General features: G+C 47.2%; 1 protein-coding gene across 1 annotated transcript in view; it reads left to right on the forward strand.

Moving 5' to 3' along the window:
* The window catches only part of LOC135512962 (protein PRRC2C-like), a 33,417-nt gene extending 20,398 nt beyond the window's left edge, over positions 1-13,019 (forward strand). Inside the window, 18 exon segments of the mRNA XM_064935515.1 lie at positions 586-740; positions 887-1,283; positions 1,859-1,944; positions 2,074-2,268; positions 2,405-2,505; positions 2,507-2,663; positions 2,791-2,979; positions 3,059-3,227; positions 3,363-3,563; positions 4,172-4,299; positions 4,412-4,572; positions 4,722-4,974; positions 5,183-5,290; positions 5,424-5,618; positions 5,829-5,932; positions 10,076-10,202; positions 10,748-11,026; positions 11,149-13,019. Coding sequence (XP_064791587.1) covers positions 586-740; positions 887-1,283; positions 1,859-1,944; positions 2,074-2,268; positions 2,405-2,505; positions 2,507-2,663; positions 2,791-2,979; positions 3,059-3,227; positions 3,363-3,563; positions 4,172-4,299; positions 4,412-4,572; positions 4,722-4,974; positions 5,183-5,290; positions 5,424-5,618; positions 5,829-5,932; positions 10,076-10,202; positions 10,748-11,026; positions 11,149-11,403 — 3,260 coding nt within the window. The 3' untranslated portion in view covers positions 11,404-13,019.
* The last annotated feature ends 5,936 nt before the right edge of the window (positions 13,020-18,955 follow it).

Below are 18,955 nucleotides of genomic sequence, written 5' to 3' on the forward strand. Positions count from 1 at the left end.
GCCTTCGTGGTCGATTTGCTGCAAAGAAACCACTTCTAAAGGATACCAATAAGAAGGCAAAGGGTGGCTACTTTGAGAATCTCAAATATAAAATATACGTTTTTGTTTACTACATGATTCCATGTGTTATTTCATTAATTTTAAATGTATTCACTATTTATTCTACAGTGTAGAAAAGAGTAAAAAGAAAAAACCTTTGAGTAGGTGTCAACTTTTGACCTGTACTGTATATTTTTCAACATGCTATGGGTACTGTAATGCTTTATTGGCTCAGTACTAGGGCTGGGACGATACTGGTATTGCAATGCTTGTTGGTGTAATGGCAAAGAAACGGAACACAAAGTGAATTGAACTTCTTTAGGAAAACAGCCGTAATGTTGGAAACATTACAACATTATTTTCCAAGCTATAACACACTGTTGTATTTATTTTCCCAGCTATAACACACACTGTTGCATACAGCAGGAAAATATATTGCCTTACTGGTATCGTCACAGCCATACTCAATACTGAATTTGACAGATCTATTGTTCTAGAACTTGTACCTCGTCCATGGAACTAATTTCACTTTGTGCTGCCCTGTAGGTGTAGTGATCATAGATGACCATCCAGAGGTGACAACCTTAGAGGACCCCCAGTCTAACACTACGGATGACGGCTTCACTGAGGTGGTCTCACGCAAACAACAGAAACGACTACAGGACGAGGAGAGGAGGAAGAAAGAGGAGCAGACGACACAGGTGAGAGAGGCGGAGTGTGCAATTCACCACTGGGAGGCAGTTATTTCTGTATTGACTAAACACAAGATTTTTATTCACACTGAGGACCATAGGACCCTAACATCTGACATCCCTAACATGTATCTCGTTGCTTTGTCGGTTTATAGCACTATGGAAAGAAAGGATCAGGGGAAAAGGGGAGAGGAGGAAGCAAGCTGCCACCAAGATTCGCCAAAAAACAGCAGCAGCATCAACTACAAGCATCACAACCACAGCAAGCCTCACAGCCGCAGCCTCAACAGCCCTCACCTCCCCCTCAACAACCCCAACCCCTCCTATCTGCCTCCCAGCTCCCTTCCCCCTCCCAGCCTGCTGCCTCTCCCCAGACTCTGGAAGGCTCTGTGGCCACCCTACCCCCCGCCACTACCCCCACCACTGTGGACTTCACCTCCAAGACTCCCCTTCCCCCTGTGGCGCTGCTCACGCAGACCCACAGCACTCTCGGTACGGAACTCTGGGAGAACAAGGTGGCCGGATCCACCATACTCCCTGACGTCAAGAAACGTGAGTCACACAACGTCAGGACAGTCATTTTTCACAACGAGGTGACGTTTCGTTAGTTAAAACATGTACATCTCCTGAGTGGCGCAGCGGTCTCAGGCACTGCATCGCAGAGTTCGATCTTAGGCTGTGTCGCAGCCGCTCGCGACTGAGAGACTCAGAAGGCGGCGCACAATTGGCCAAGCGTCGTCCGGGATAGGGGAGGGTTTGGCCGGCCGGGATTTCCTTGTCCCATCGCGCTCTAGCAATGCCTTCTGGCGGCCCGGCGCATGCATGCTGACTTCGGTCGCCAGCTGTACAGTGTTTCCTCCGACTCATTGGTGCAGCTGGCTTCTGGGTTAAGCAAGCAGTGTGTCAAGAAGCAGTGCGGCTTGTCAGGGTCGTGTTTCGGTGGGCACATGACTTTCAACCTTCGCCTCTCCTGAGTCCATAGGGGAGTTGCAGTGATGGGACAAGACTGTAACTACCAATTGGATATCATGAAATTGGGGAGAAAAGGGGTACAAAAAATACCTAAAAAAATATACATGAGCTAGGGTTTTTCATATGCTTAGTCTCATCTGATGTGTGTGTTTCAGTTGGACCCATCAGCCCTCCTCAGCCTCCTTCAGTCAGTGCCTGGAACAAACCTCTCACCTCCTTCACTGGGACTGTCACTCCTGAGGTACGCACCTCTCTTGCTCTCAATATCTCTCGTTTCACAACCCGTATTGTACAACAGGCTGAGTTGCTATGGATTCGTTCTGTTTTATTGTGGCTCCAAATAAATGGGAAAAGTGCCTTTGTGTTGTAGGGTGTGAAGCCTGGCTCAGAAGGCAGTGTGGATCTAGGGATGGACAGTATCCAGTTTGGAGCCCCGTCCTCAGCTGGCAGTACAGACAGCGATGGTGTTCCAGCCATGCTAGAGCCTGGACCTGACAACAAACTACCTGCTCCTAAAGAACAGAGACAGAAACAGCCCCGTGCTGGACCTATCAAAACACAGAAGGTAGGGTACTAAACACACACACTGACACAAATACTCAGAAAATCCACAGTGACTGATACGTTTGTGCAAAGAATTACATTGACATGATTCTTCATACTTTCTCAACTTGAACTGTATCTCTTCTCTCTACTTCCAGCTCCCTGACATGGAGCCAGTTGAGCCAAAGGAGTACAAGCCTGGCCCTATTGGTAAAGAACGCTCCCTGCGTAACCGCAAGGCTAAGGACGTCCGTGTGGGGGGAAGAATGTCTTGATGGGGGGATAGTACCAGGTGGAGGGACCAACAGAGCAGTAGATTCCAGCCCCCCCAACACAGACGCCTCTGTTCCTGAGCTAGGGGGCGATATCGAGGGGATGATCACCATACCCTCGGCGGAGTACGCCAGCAGCTCCAAGGTGAGAGGGGATGGTTGGTATGGTATACCCAATATGGCCACCAGTCTATCCACCACATTCATGAATGTTCCATTCATTCCAGTTCTATTGACTTAAACTTGTCTGCCCCTAACCCTCCCCCTGCCAGGAGTCAGTGACCGACTACACCACCCCCTCTTCCTCTCTGGCGGACAGCGTTCCTACTGGAGGGGGTAAGATGGAGGAGAGCCTGGTGGCCAACGTGGCCCTGCCTCACCCTCTCCCTCGTAGAGAGGCCTTACAGCAGAGCTCCAGCCTCAGTACTGTCTCTCCTGCTTCTGTTGACCTCACACTGAAGGTACACACACACACAACACACCCTTCTATGCATACTGTGTCTATCTGCTTCTAATACGTTATCTTATTTCTTTGATAAGATGGAGTCAGCCCGTAAAGCGTGGGAGAACTCCCCCAGCCTGGTAGAAAAGAGTTCTCCTGTCACCTCCTCTTCTCCTATCACCTCCTCCTCCTCCTACTCCTCCTTCTCCTCTGCCTCCATGCCTCAGATACCAGTAGCCTCCGTCACACCAAGCACTTCTCTGACAGGTACAGTCTTTCTTTGTAAGTCAATGTTTTTACACTAATACTAAATGGATTGATGGTTGGGCAACATCACCCACATAAACAGCAACTGGGTGTAGTAACATCTAGCTTCCTCCATCTCCTGTCACGTCCCCCCAGGTGCTGGGACATACACCACGTCCGCTCTGAGCACTAAGACCACCACGGCCTCTGACCCCCCCAACATCTGCAAGGTGAAACCCCAGCAGCTGCAGACTGGATCCATGGGTGGGACCAGCTTCTCCCAGCTGGGCTGTGTGGCCCCCCTGCTTCCCCAGCAGCAACAGACTCCACAGGTCTACGTCTCCCAGTCTGCAGCAGGTGAGTCCTCAAACACATCTGACTTGTGTGCACTTAGCGGTATGACTAGAGCCAGGAGTTTTTCCTTAACTACATGACCTCACCAGGAAATGACTTGGCCCTACTTAGACTTAGTCTAGCAGATACTACTAAACCTGAATGAAAACAGTTCTGTTAAATGGGCATGGAGGTGTAACGCTTTTGATGAGACACCCATTTAGTGTTGTGCTCCTCTCTCTTGTGTCGTATCAGTGACTGCTGAGTGAGCCTCTCATTGGGATGCTAGCTATATAGCTTAGTACCTTGCAGTAGGCCCCATAGGAAGGTCAGGTATTATCTTCAATCAGACAGTGCTGAGCCCACAGGAACAGCCATCACAGCTCATATAGGACATAATTACCTCATGTCTCATAGAGGACACTTATTTAGAGAAAGGTCAATGTATTCACAATCCTTATGTGATGGATGGAGATGGAGACAGCTGTAATGTTACTGTGAAGGTGATGCTAGTGATTTAAAATGTCCTCAGGACAAACAATAGTCATGCATTTGTCAGATTTGTGGTGAGTTGGTGAATTCAGTAGTTTTCATCTTCTCCTCGCGGTGTGTGTGTGTGTGTGTGTGTGTAGGCTCTGCAGCCCAGATTCCAGCGTTCTACATGGACACCAGTCACCTGTTCAGCAACCCCCACTCCCGCCTGGCACCTCCCCCTCTGACACAGCACCAGCAGCAGGGCTACCAGCCTAGACTCTCACAGGTACACACTACAAGGATCTCTTTAACACGACTTCAAGCTTAAACTGCCTTTAAAGTAGCCTTATTCTCTCCATATGTAGCCTTATAAGGCCTTATTTTCTACCCTCCAGCAGCAGGCGGCAGTGCAGCAGATTCCTATCCCAATCTATGCTCCCCTACAGGGGCAGCACCAACACACACACACACACTCTCACCAGGCCCAGCTAAGCCTCAGCACCGGACCTCCCGTCTCCCAGCCACAGGACCTCTTCAGCTCCTCACTGCAGCCTTATAGGTAACACACACACACAATGATATGTATTTATCAAACAATGCTGTTTGGCTCAAATTTTGTGTCATTCTGACTGGTAAGAGGTGTGTTTGTGTGTTTGATCACACAATATTTTAACTCTCTTCTCTCATCTCCCTTCCTCTGTCCTTCAGATCACAGCAGGCCTTTATGCAGAGCAGTCTGTCCCAGCCCAGTCCCATGATGTTATCAGGGCCATCTCTCCACAGCTACCCTGGTGTTGGGGGCCATGACCTGGGCAAGCCCCAGTCCAGCCTGGCCTACCAGCAGCCCTCCAACACACACACACAGCACATCCCCATCCTGTTTGAACCACAGCTCAACCAGCCCTCTGGCATGGGAGGATCCCAGCTGATAGATACACACCTACTGCAGGTATGGAATAAGGTACCCACAACGTAGTTCCAACTCTCTTAGAATTTATTGAACTGTTGAGAACTCATGATATCTTTGTCAATGCTGAAGCAAGCTTATGTGGTCATACAAGAGCTTTGTAAGAAGTGGCCATGAATGTTATTACCTTAACCCTCTCTCGCTCTCCTCGCTCTCCTCTCTCTCGCTCTCCTCTCTCTCGCTCTCCTCTCTCTCGCTCCAGCGTCAGGGGATGAGTCCGCATTCTAACCTGTACTCAGGACAGGTGCAACAACACGGACAGAGCAGTTACTATAGTAACACACAGTCTCCAAGCTCTGCCATGCAGCAGGTATACACATCATTTACACACTTTCTGTTACTGCAAAAGGAACAGATTGTCAAAACAGACAGTCGTGACATTGCAACTAACTCACCCCTCCCAATCTCCTCCTCGTGCTCACTCGCCCTCCCTCTCCCTCAAGGTGCAAGTCCCTATGCCAGGCTCTCAGCTCGGTCTTCCTAACTATGGTTCCGTGGGCAGCCAGCCCCTCCTGGCTCTGCCCCCCACCCCTCCCCAGGCGCAGCCCCCTAGCCTCAGCCGCCAGCCCCCAGTCTCCCAGCCCTATAGGGGACCCTTCGGACACACACACAGCGTGATGCACCCCCCCTCCAGCAAGGTACTCACCAGGGAATGATACAAAGTACTGCATGTGTGAGAGACAGACTTGTGTGTCTCAAAGCCCTTTCATGGCCTACTGGTATAATAGCTACCTGTATTATGGCTTCTGCGTGTGTGTGTGTGTGTGTGTGTGTGTGTGTAAGCATTGTGTTGGTGAGATGCAAGCAGTACATGACGTAATGTGTGTGCTCTGTGTGTTTCTATCCAGATGTGTGAGATGGACCTGAAGCTGTTTGGCAGTGGGATGGACATGAAGCCTGGGCCAACTCCTCACAGCGCTAGGAGCACTACCCCCACATCTAGTCCTTACAGGTAACACACACTACCCCTACACCTAGTCCTTACAGGTAACACACACACACTACCCCTACATCTAGTCCTTACAGGTAACATTTAACATTTAAGTCATTTGGCAGACGCTCTTATCCAGAGCGACTTACAAATTGGTGAATTCACCTTATGACATCCAGTGGAACAGCCACTTTACAATAGTAGTAACACACACTACCCCTACATCTAGTCCTTACAGGTAACACACACACACTACCCCTACATCTAGTCCTTACAGGTAACACACACACTAGTCCTTACAGGTAACACACACACACATCTAGTCCTTACAGGTAACACACACTACCCCTACATCTAGTCCTTACAGGTACACACACACTACCCCTACATCTAGTCCTTACAGGTAACACACACACACTACCCCTACATCTAGTCCTTACAGGTAAACACACACACACTACCCCTACATCTAGTCCTTACAGGAAACACACACACACACTACCCCTACATCTAGTCCTTACAGGTAACACACACACACTACCCCTACATCTAGTCCTTACAGGTAACACACACACACTACCCCTACATCTAGTCCTTACAGGTAACACACACACACTACCCCTACATCTAGTCCTTACAGGAAACACACACACACTACCCTTACATCTAGTCCTTACAGGAAACACACACACACTACCCTTACATCTAGTCCTTACAGGTAACACACACACACACACTACCCCTACATCTAGTCCTTACAGGTAACACACACACACTACCCCTACATCTAGTCCTTACAGGTAACACACACTACCCCTACATCTAGTCCTTACTAGTCCTTACAACACACACACACTACCCCTACATCTAGTCCTTACAGGAAACACACACACACTACCCCTACATCTAGTCCTTACAGGTACATCTAGTCCTTACACACACACACTACCCCTACATCTAGTCCTTACAGGTAACACACACACACTACCCCTACATCTAGTCCTTACAGGTAACACACACTACCCCTACATCTAGTCCTTACAGGAAACACACACACACTACCCTTACATCTAGTCCTTACAGGTAACACACACACACACACACTACCCTTACATCTAGTCCTTACAGGTAACACACACACACACACTACCCCTACATCTAGTCCTTACAGGTAACACACACACACTACCCCTACATCTAGTCCTTACAGGTAACACACACACACTACCCCTACATCTAGTCCTTACAGGTAACACACACACACTACCCCTACATCTAGTCCTTACAGGTAACACACACACACTACCCCTACATCTAGTCCTTACAGGTAACACACACACTACCCCTACATCTAGTCCTTACAGGTAACACACACACACTACCCCTACATCTAGTCCTTACAGGTAACACACACACTACCCCTACATCTAGTCCTTACAGGTAACACACACACTACCCCTACATCTAGTCCTTACAGGTAACACACACACTACCCCTACATCTAGTCCTTACAGGTAACACACACTACCCCTACACCTAGTCCTTACAGGTAACACACACACACTACCCCTACACCTAGTCCTTACAGGTAACACACACACACTACCCCTACACCTAGTCCTTACAGGTAACACACACACACTACCCCTACACCTAGTCCTTACAGGTAACACACACACACTACCCCTACACCTAGTCCTTACAGGAAACACACACACACTACCCCTACATCTAGTCCTTACAGCAAACACACACACACACTACCCCTACACCTAGTCCTTACAGGAAACACACACACACTACCCCTACACCTAGTCCTTACAGGAAACACACACACACACTACCCCTACACCTAGTCCTTACAGGTAACACACACACACACACTACCCCTACACCTAGTCCTTACAGGTAACACACACACTACCCCTACACCTAGTCCTTACAGGTAACACACACACACTACCCCTACACCTAGTCCTTACAGGTAACACACACACACTACCCCTACACCTAGTCCTTACAGGTAACACACACACACTACCCCTACACCTAGTCCTTACAGGTAACACACGCACACTACCCCTACATCTAGTCCTTACAGGTAACACACACTACCCCTACATCTAGTCCTTACAGGAAACACACACACACTACCCTTACATCTAGTCCTTACAGGTAACACACACACACTACCCCTACATCTAGTCCTTACAGGTAACACACACACACTACCCCTACACCTAGTCCTTACAGGTAACACACACACACTACCCCAACACCTAGTCCTTACAGGTAACACACACACACTACCCCTACACCTAGTCCTTACAGGTAACACACACACACTACCCCTACATCTAGTCCTTACAGGATAACACACACACACTACCCCTACATCTAGTCCTTACAGGAAACACACACACACTACCCCTACATCTAGTCCTTACAGGAAACACACACACACACTACCCCTACACCTAGTCCTTACAGGAAACACACACACACACTACCCCTACACCTAGTCCTTACAGGTAACACACACACACACACTACCCCTACACCTAGTCCTTACAGGTAACACACACACACACACTACCCCTACACCTAGTCCTTACAGGTAACACACACACACACACTACCCCTACACCTAGTCCTTACAGGAAACACACACACTACCCCTACATCTAGTCCTTACAGGTAACACACACACTACCCCTACATCTAGTCCTTACAGGTAACACACACACTACCCCTACATCTAGTCCTTACAGGTAACACACACACTACCCCTACACCTAGTCCTTACAGGTAACACACACACACTACCCCAACACCTAGTCCTTACAGGTAACACACACACTACCCCTACACCTAGTCCTTACAGGAAACACACACACACTACCCTTACATCTAGTCCTTACAGGAAACACACACACACACACTACCCCTACACCTAGTCCTTACAGGTAACACACACACACACACTACCCCTACATCTAGTCCTTACAGGTAACACACACACACACACTACCCCTACATCTAGTCCTTACAGGTAACACACACACACACTACCCCTACATCTAGTCCTTACAGGTAACACACACACACACACTACCCCTACATCTAGTCCTTACAGGTAACACACACACACACACTACCCCTACATCTAGTCCTTACAGGTAACACACACACACACTACCCCTACATCTAGTCCTTACAGGTAACACACACACACACACTACCCCTACATCTAGTCCTTACAGGTAACACACACACACACACTACCCCTACATCTAGTCCTTACAGGTAACACACACACACACACTACCCCTACATCTAGTCCTTACAGGTAACACACACACACACACACACTACCCCTACATCTAGTCCTTACAGGTAACACACACACACACACACACACTACCCCTACATCTAGTCCTTACAGGTTACACAACACACACACACACTACCCCTACATCTAGTCCTTACAGGTACACACACACACACACTACCCCTACATCTAGTCCTTACAGGTAACACACACACACACACACTACCCCTACATCTAGTCCTTACAGGTAACACACACACACACACACACTACCCCTACATCTAGTCCTTACAGGTAACACACACACACACACTACCCCTACATCTAGTCCTTACAGGTAACACACACACACACACACACTACCCCTACATCTAGTCCTTACAGGTAACACACACACACACACACACTACCCCTACATCTAGTCCTTACAGGTAACACACACACACACACTACCCCTACACCTAGTCCTTACAGGTAACACACACACACACTACCCCTACATCTAGTCCTTACAGGTAACACACACACACACACTACTACACCTAGTCCTTACAGGTAACACACACACACACTACCCCTACACCTAGTCCTTACAGGTAACACACACACACTACCCCTACACCTTACACACACACTACCCCTACACCTAGTCCTTACAGGTAACACACACACACACACACACTACCCCTACATCTAGTCCTTACAGGTAACACACACACACACACTACCCCTACACCTAGTCCTTACAGGTAACACACATTCTCACACAGAACCTGTCCCACCTTCTACCGGTTTTATGAGTATACCAAGAGCTGATGTATTTGTCTGGTCAGGGCCAGCTCTACTTCTCCCAGCAGCCAGTCCAGTAAGATGAACAGCATGCTGTACCAGAAACAGTTCCAGCCCAGCTCTGCTGCCATGAGGATCACACAGCACTTCCCTGGACAGTTCAACCCACAGGTAACGCACACACACACACTGGGGCGCCACAGCGTCTCTACTTCCTAAGGCGGCTGAAGAAACTGCATGCTGCCCCGGGTCCTCTCCAAATACCACTGCACCATCAAGCGTCCTGACCGGTTGCATCATGGGCTGGTACAGGAATTGCTCTGTCCACGACCTCAAGGCCCTCCAGCAGGTGGTGAAGACGGCCCAGTACATCACTGCTCCCATCCACCAAGGACATCTACTTTAAACGGTGGCTGGGGAAGGCCTGCAGCATCAAGGACCCCACACACCTCAGCCACACGATATCAGAGCATGGGGTCTTATACCAACCGGCTCAGAGGCAGTTTCCATCTACAAGCCATCATACTGCTGAACACTTGTACTGGACTGACCACCTACACTGATTCTCCACACCTTACCACACTCACTCATGTACCCACACACCTCATTACGACGAACATTTGACACTTGTGATAGAGGCCAGCTTAACACCAACTTTTCCTTGGATTTCTAATCTAAATAGATAATGATGTTAACCATCCTCTCCCTCCTTTCAGATTCTGTCCCAGCCCAACCTGGTCTCTCCTCTGGTGCGCCCTCCCTCCCACACCCAGCATGCTAACTCATTTTGTGGAGGGATGCAGCGTTCGCCTATGGGCCCACCCCCCATGTCTCCCTCTCTGGGAGGGGGTTTGATGCCTCACCCCCGGCCACCACCGCAGCAGCAGCAGTTCCCCCAGATGCACCCGTCCCACCCCCCTAGAGGGCCTCTTCCCCCCCTCGCACCTAGAGGCCCTACAGGTCCCCGAGGCAACCAGGCAGAGCAGGACCTCAAGGTATAGTACTGCTTGCTGATTAGTTGACTGGTTGACCTAGAATGTGCCTGGTGTTGAAATCCTGATGTCTCCCAAATGAACCCAGCATGTGGTTGAGTGATTCATTTGATTGCTGTCCCCAGGCGAAGCAGCGAGCCGAGGTGCTCCAATCAACTCATAAGTTCTTCTCGGAGCAGCTCAAGGCTCCGTCAGTCTCCAAACCCTCTCGTCTCGACCAGGGGGGTGGCAAACCCCCTCTCGACATCCTGCCCCCCAACCACCAGACGGTGGGAGTTGTGGAACGCCCTGAGCCCGACAAACCCTCCCTGTCAGCGGGCAAACCCATCCGCACCGGCCCCATCAAGCCCCAGGCCATCAAACAAGAGGAGGGGAAGTAGAGCCTCACACATCTCCACAGATGGATGGATAGGAGAGAGATGATCCAGCTGCTCCACATATTCATGCAATCACTCGCTCACACATCACCCTCTGGTGTTAGAGGCGGAGAAAGAGAGGAGAGGTGGGGATGTATTAGTCAATAGCCCCTGAGGGGGCTACTGTGTGTGTGCGCTCCAACCTCATCTCTCTCTCCCCTTCTCCTCTCTTGTCCTCCACTATTGGGGGTCTGTGTGTGATTTCTTTTTTTAAAGCCCCGCCTCTTGTAATTTGGGTGGGGCGGAAGACGGCAAGCTGTACTTCAAATGTCTACTTGGATGGTAAAAAAAGATTGAATGGAGAAAAAAGATTTGCCAGTTTGCCATTTTTATAGCCCTATGATTTCTGTTCCTTTCTTTTTCACAATAGAATCCCGTTATTAGGAGGACAGGGCTGTTCTTTTTCATAATAGAATCCCGTTATTAGGAGGACAGGGCTATTCTTTTTGTTAACAGGAGAATCAAGCAATCTTGTTTTTGTAGTTGGATGAAACAATCTTAGTTAAAGATGTATTTTAGTGAAGCACAGACACGTTCTATTCCTCTGCCAGTCTTCCATCCATCATTGCTAACACACAGCTGTGTGAGTGTATACAAGCTTGTACGATCACCACACACACAAACTCCCTCTAGCGCTCAACGCTTTCACCAATATTCACTAAAGAGTGAAACTATGAAATGAGGGTTTGTCTGGAAAGGAAGTGTAAGATGCAGCAGTTGATTGATTTAATTGATTAGTCTGCCTTTTCTCTTGCTCGCATCTCTTTGAGCGGAATGATAAAGGTGGTGTTTGTGTGTGTTTGCGTGGGGCACATGGGAGGCCACTGCCCGGTTTTCTCCTGTATCTTTAGCCAAAGGTTAAGCGTACAAAGATGATTTCACAGAGCCTTGAGAATCCCTGTTGCTATGGCAGCAGAGTGGAAGGGGATTTATTATGGGCTGTCTGTAAATGGACAGACAGACCCTGAATTCAGTCTGGGAGCTTTCCTCCTCCCCCTTGAGAGAGGAGGATAGAATACCTCTTCACCACTGCTCACACACTCACTCACTTGCCTGTAGGGCACCCAACCCTGCTGCTACTAACAGAAAGGGAGAGTGAGTACGAGTTCAAAACTGTAGAAACAAAACAGTTCAGTGTGGCTTTCTGTTAACCCTCACCAAGAGGGAAAGGGAGACGGAAGGGGGAGAAATAAAACAAAATTAGAAATAGCTTTGTGTTTGACTGCAGACTGCAGTTCTGCTGCATTTCAGGGCAGAAGGACAGGTGTTAGTGTTGAGAGATTATTCCTGTCTCATCTCACTTCCACTCACTCAAACCTACACCACTCTCATCGCTGGTTTACCATGGTGACAAGGGTCCTTCAGAAATGTACAGTAGTGTGCTCCACTAGTGGGGAGGGGTATACCCCTAACCAGAACACAGGATGAGGAACCTTGTGTAGGAGGACAGAGTGGGGGGTAACTGGTTTGTTTTTTCTTTTACTTGTACAGGGGGTACATCGCTGTATTAAAATATGTACGGTCTTACATTCTTGGTTTTAGTTAAGAAACTAATAAAATAATATGCTGTTTAAAAAGTGGCCCTGTGTCTGGGGTAGTTTGAGTCTTTTAACTCATGATTCTGTTTGAAGAACCAACATGTAGTTACAGATGGCACCACTAGATGGGAATTTCAAGACCAATACCGTAGGAGGGAAAACTCAACTTTTACTTAAGATCACAGTGGAAATGACACTGCTCGCACGCTTTGCACACACGTCCAGTTCGGGTGGAAATCCAGAGGCCAGGATTTAGGAGGAATGTGGAAGATCCAACGTTTGACCATTCAGTCCGACCACAGCCTCATGCTGAAGTGATTCTCCAACAGTTTTAACCTTGGACCCACTTCGTTTGGGGTTCCCCAGTATTTATGAGACTGAAAAGTGGGCTTTTCATCATCACAACCACTTTGAAGCTGTCAACTGAAACCAATTTGGAAATATGGAGTCAGTCACAGGCAAGAAACTCTGGAGTTCATTCCATTATGATTCATGTCATGATTTGTGGACAGATTCTGTTGAAGAACTTGGGGTTACACAAAGGGCTCTGGTCAGAAGTAGTGTACTACATGGGCAATAGGTAATTTGAGAAAGTTCTGGTGAAGTGAGGTATGTTTGGCCAACCTCAGAGGGAAGTATTTAGGAGGCTAGGACAGACTCCCCTCTATAGCACATCAAACCCTCTGCCCCTTGGTGGGTTAACGATGGAGAGAACTCATAAAAGCAGGGGTGGGGTTGCTCTCTCCTTCCTCCAATTAAACAACATTCCTCTTTTCCTATTCCAGTGGAAATACGTCTGTCCTGTCTCCCATCCGTTCACCCACATGTATGTGTGGAGAGAGGTACCGGTAAACGTGTTATTGATGTGTTGCTTCTGAAGACTGCGGTATGAGAACATCCTGCTTCTCCTTGATGAGGAACCAGCCATCAGACACATCATACCAGGAATGACTGACAAAGGGACTTTCACACTACTTCCTATTGCTGTTTAAACATCTATTACAAAGCTGACAAACGTGGTGATATAATAAAATGTATAACACTAAGCATGCAGCCCTCAGTCAAAAATGCTCCAGTCAAGTTACACATCTATCCTGCCCAACTGAGAACTGCTGCATGGAGACAATATTCTAGGAATAGTAGAACAATGGCTTTCATGGAACTCTGAACATTTTGAGCCTCAGCCCCACTTGTCACTCCTATTTCCACACAACGCAGAGCCAAAGAGTCTTTAAGCCACTACTGATTTCACACCTGAGAGGGTGGTGTTCAATCACCCTAAGCACCTGCAGGGTAGAAAGGTTGCGTGATAATGTGTGTTTTAATGTGTTCTCCATGAAGACCCTAGTAAAGGTAAGAGTCCTGTTGAACACATCGTAATCACTGGCCTTTTATTAGTCGGGACACAGACACATCCAGTCTACGTAAACGTGTGTGTGTTTGCGCACGTGCATATCACATCTGTCTGTCATCAGAAATACACGGTATTGACGGTTGTTTAGTGTGTGTTTACAGGTTGTTTAGTTATGTGTGGGTTTTTGCATAGCCTCTAAATAGAGTGGAATATATGACTACTTCTCCCATCGGGGGACAATCTGTTTACAGCCATGTTGAGACTGGAAAAACACAGCACCGGATAAATAAATGATCGCCATGTTAAACTGATGTTCACTAGAAGACAGACCTGTGATGAAAACAGTCAAATGGAAAGTGTTGTTTCCCTCAACACCTTCTGTTTACTGTTAGCAAAAACAAGTTTTTCTAATTGTTTGCAATTTTCCACAAAAAAACATCGGAAATATGACATGTATTCATTCATACCCTTTACTCACAATACCCCATAAAGACAAGCGTGGAGGTCTGTGGGGTGATGCACAATTGGCCTAGAAACAGGTTTTTCTAATTGTTTGCAATTTTCCACACAAAAAACATCTGAAATATGACATGTATTCATACCCTTTACTCAGTACTTTGTTGAAGCAGGGATTACTGCCTCAAGTCTTGGGTATGACGCTACAGGCACACCTGTATTTGGGGAGTTTCTCCCATTCTTCTCTGCAGAACCTTTCAAGCTCTGTCAGGTTGGATGGGGAGCATCTCCAGAGATGGTTTTTTTGTTGCATTTTTACCCCTTTTTCTCCCCAATTTCGTGGTATCCAATTGTTAGTAGCTACTATCTTGTCTCATCGCTACAACTCCCATACGGGCTCAGGAGAGACGAAGGTTGAAAGTCATTCTTAACACAGCGCGCATCCAACCCGGAAGCCAGCGGCACCAATGTGTCGGAGGAAACACCGTGCACCTGGTAACCTTGGTTAGCGTGCATTGCGCCCGGCCCGCCACAGGAGTCGCTGGTGCGTGATGAGACAAGGATATCCCTACCGGCCAAGCACTCCCAAACCTGGACGACGCTAGGCCAATTGTGCATCACCCCACGGACCTCCTGGTTGCGGCCGGTTACGACAGAGTCTGGGCGCGAACCCAGAGTCTCTGGTGGCACTCAACCACTGCACCACCTGGGAGGCCCCCAGAGATGTTTGATTGGGTTCAAGTCTGGGCTCTGGCTGGGCCACTCTGGCTGCCTTGGCTGTGTGCTTTGGCTCGTTACCCTGATGAAAGGTGAACCTTCACCCCAGTCTGAGGTCCTAGGCGCTCTGAACCAGGTTTACATCAAGGATCTCTCTGTACTCTGCTCCGTTCATCTTTCCCTCTACCCTGACTAGTCTCCCAGTCCCTGCCGCTGAAAGGTTATTTCATCTCCACAGCAGAACTCTGGAGCTCTGTTAGAGTGACCATCGGGTTCTTGGTTACCCCCCTGACCAAGGCCCTTCTCCCCCGTTTGCTCAGTTTTGCCAGGAGGCCAGCTCTAGGAAGAATCTTGGTGGTTCAAAACTTCTTCCATTTAAGAATGATGGAGGCCACTGTGTTCTTTGGAACCTTCAATGCTGCAGACACTTTTTGGTACCATTCCCCAGAACTGTGCCTCGACACAATCCTGTCTCTGAGCTCTACGGCGAATTCCTTGTACTCTGACACGCTGCCTCTGAAATGCACTGTCAACTGTGGGACCTTATATAGACAGGTGTGTTCCTTTCCAAATCATGTCCAATCAATTGAATTTACCACAGGTGGACTCCGATCAAGTTGTAGAAACATCTCAAGGAGGATCAATGGAAACAGGATGCACCTGAGCTCCATTTCGAGTCTCATAGCAAAAGGTCTGAGTATTTGTGTAAATAAGGTATTTCTGTTTTTATTTTTAATACATTTGCAAAAATGTCTATTAACTCGTTTTTGCTTTGTCATTATAGGGTATTATGTGTAGATTGATGATTAACCAAATGTTTTCATCCATTTTAGAATAATGCTGTAATGTAACAAAATGTGGAAAAAGTCAAGGTGTCTGAATACTTTCCGCATGCACTGTATAATTATCATAATGATTTGGCACTAGATTGCAGGAAAAAGCTGTTTCAGGTGTTTGAAACATGCTAAATTCTCCAACTTCGGGAGAGGGGTGAAGACCCTCCGGACCAACCCCCTTCCATCCTCACGTAGTTCATGCCCCCTCTAAAATAATGGGTGCATGATGCCCTGCCAAGGCTTCACATAATGGACAAATCACTTGCCACATTTGTGCTGAGATACAGACACAGAGTTGTCTACTTTATAAGATGCAAGAGAAAGTTTCCCAAAGTAGATACAATAAACTAAACTAACTATGAGCTGACTCAGACTTTCCTCAACAAAGCATTTACTGTTGAGGCCCAATCTAAACTTAATGATTATATTAGACTGATTAGTTTGACTCTGAATGGTTTAATAAGATTAACAGTTGATCATGAGGGAAACGTGATGTCACATTAGTGTAAACTGTAACTGTTAAATGGGGACAAATCCAGCTTCAGCTGACGAGTGTGTGTGTGTTTTGACATACCTGTATGTGTGTGAGATAAATTATCTGGTGTTAGCCTGGGCTAAGCTCTGGGGGCGGTTGTGTGTGTGTGTATATGTGTGTTCTGTCGGCACATCTGGGAGGCATCACTCACAAGTTTGAGCTCAGTTCCTGTTCTAGGGTAGTTTATAACCTAAACTCCCCTGGTGCTGCTGCTGGTTTTGTGTGTGCATGAGTGTGTGCATGTGTGTATGCATGCGTGTGTTTGTGCGTATTGAATGACCTCTGTCTTCCTCTCAACATCCACCCTCCCCTCCTTCCTCCTCTCCTCATTCACTTCTAGTGTTCGATCCATCTCAGCTCCCTCATCCTCTCTCCAGCCCAAGAGCCCCTCTCAGGCGCTAGTCTGTTGCTCTCATTAGGACCTCTGATGCTCCATTCTACAAAATCTCTTGGTCTTTCATTGATACTCTGCCAGGGTTACACACACCAGAACAGACTATTCTATGGCTGTTACTAGTAGATCTGAACACTAGACAGAGCCCCTTAAAAATGCTGGCTGAGTTGAAGGCTTGGGACCTGGGTGGCAAGACCTCATCTGAGGCATGGCATAAAAGTGTAATACCAGTAGGCATGTCTGAGCCGTGGTCACCCTCTTATAAATAAATACAAGGCCTGGACACACCTATGAAGGTTCCCAAGCATAGCCATTTCTCTCTCTTTCTCAATAAAGAATACTCAAAATGAGAGATAATGTATATTTTCGGATTTATCAGTCATCTAGTAATTCTATTGACTTTCAAATCAATGAATTTGAATCTTCTAATTGATGCTGCTTCACATCTGGGAGAAACTGGGCACTGGGCAGGCAGTGATTCTAGGGACTACTCACCGGTTTTCTAGTCGCCACCGATCCACGTTTCATTTTCCATTTGTTTTGTCTTCATTGTGCACACCTGTGTCCTGCGCCTGCCTCTGCCTTACCTGCATCACCTAGACTTTTGACATTAGCATTATTTACGCAGCAGGTTAGGATAATTAAGGTGGCAGGGTAGGAGACTTAGGTTAAGGTTAGGGTTAGCTAAAATGCTCTCCTAACCTGCTACAAAAAGTAACTCCTGGTCATAGCTGTACTCCCTGGAAGAAGAGGAATGTAGGAAGTGGACAAACACGGATTTGACTAGATAGAATACAGTTTGCCACAATTGACCAGAATTTACTTTTTGTTGCAGGTTAGGAGATCTTGCTCAGCAGGTTATGAGAATTAATGAAGCAGGTTAGGATAATTCTATTGAGGTTAGGAAAAGGATTAGGGTTACATATGAAAAAAAATATCTACTTTAGATGTAATTTAACATAAGATGTATCCCAGGAGTGTGAGAGAGAGTTGGAGGTTAGAAATGACAGTGACGTGTGTGGACGAAATTGAGAAAAAAGTTGGTGAAGCAACAGCTGTGCTGGAATGCAAACATTATGGCTTTCAGTTGTGATGGTATGGAGCTGGAGGATGAGGTTCAAGGACCGGAGTGGTTGGTAGTGGAATGACATAGGAAGAAGAGAGATCATGATACAGAAAGCAGTGGAGCGTCTAGTAAAGAAAGCATAAAGAGGGCCAAGGTCGGAAGCAAGAGCAGTGATGTGTTGGAGTGGAAAGTGGTGATAGTGTTTGATGAGACCACAGGGCCTTACATATACCCTATCAAATCAAATTTTATTGGCCACATACACGTTTAGCAGATGTTAATGCGAGTGTAGTGAAATGCTTGTGGTTCTAGTTCCGACCATGCAGTAATATCTAACAAGTAATCTAACAATTTCACAACAGCTACCTTATACAAGTGTAAAGGAATGAATAAGAATATGTACACATAAATATATGGATGAGCGATGGCCGACCGGGATAGGCAGGATGCAGTAGATGGTATAGAGTACAGAATATACATATGAGATGAATAATATAGGGTATGTAAACATTATATAAAGTGGCATTGTTTAAAGCGACTAGTGATACATTTATTGCATCCCATTTTTAATTATTAAAGTGGCTAGAGATTTGAGTGAGTATGTTGGCAGCAGCCACTCA

Source organism: Oncorhynchus masou, chromosome 24 (genome assembly GCF_036934945.1).
Source record: "Oncorhynchus masou masou isolate Uvic2021 chromosome 24, UVic_Omas_1.1, whole genome shotgun sequence".
NCBI classification, from domain to species: domain Eukaryota; kingdom Metazoa; phylum Chordata; class Actinopteri; order Salmoniformes; family Salmonidae; genus Oncorhynchus; species Oncorhynchus masou.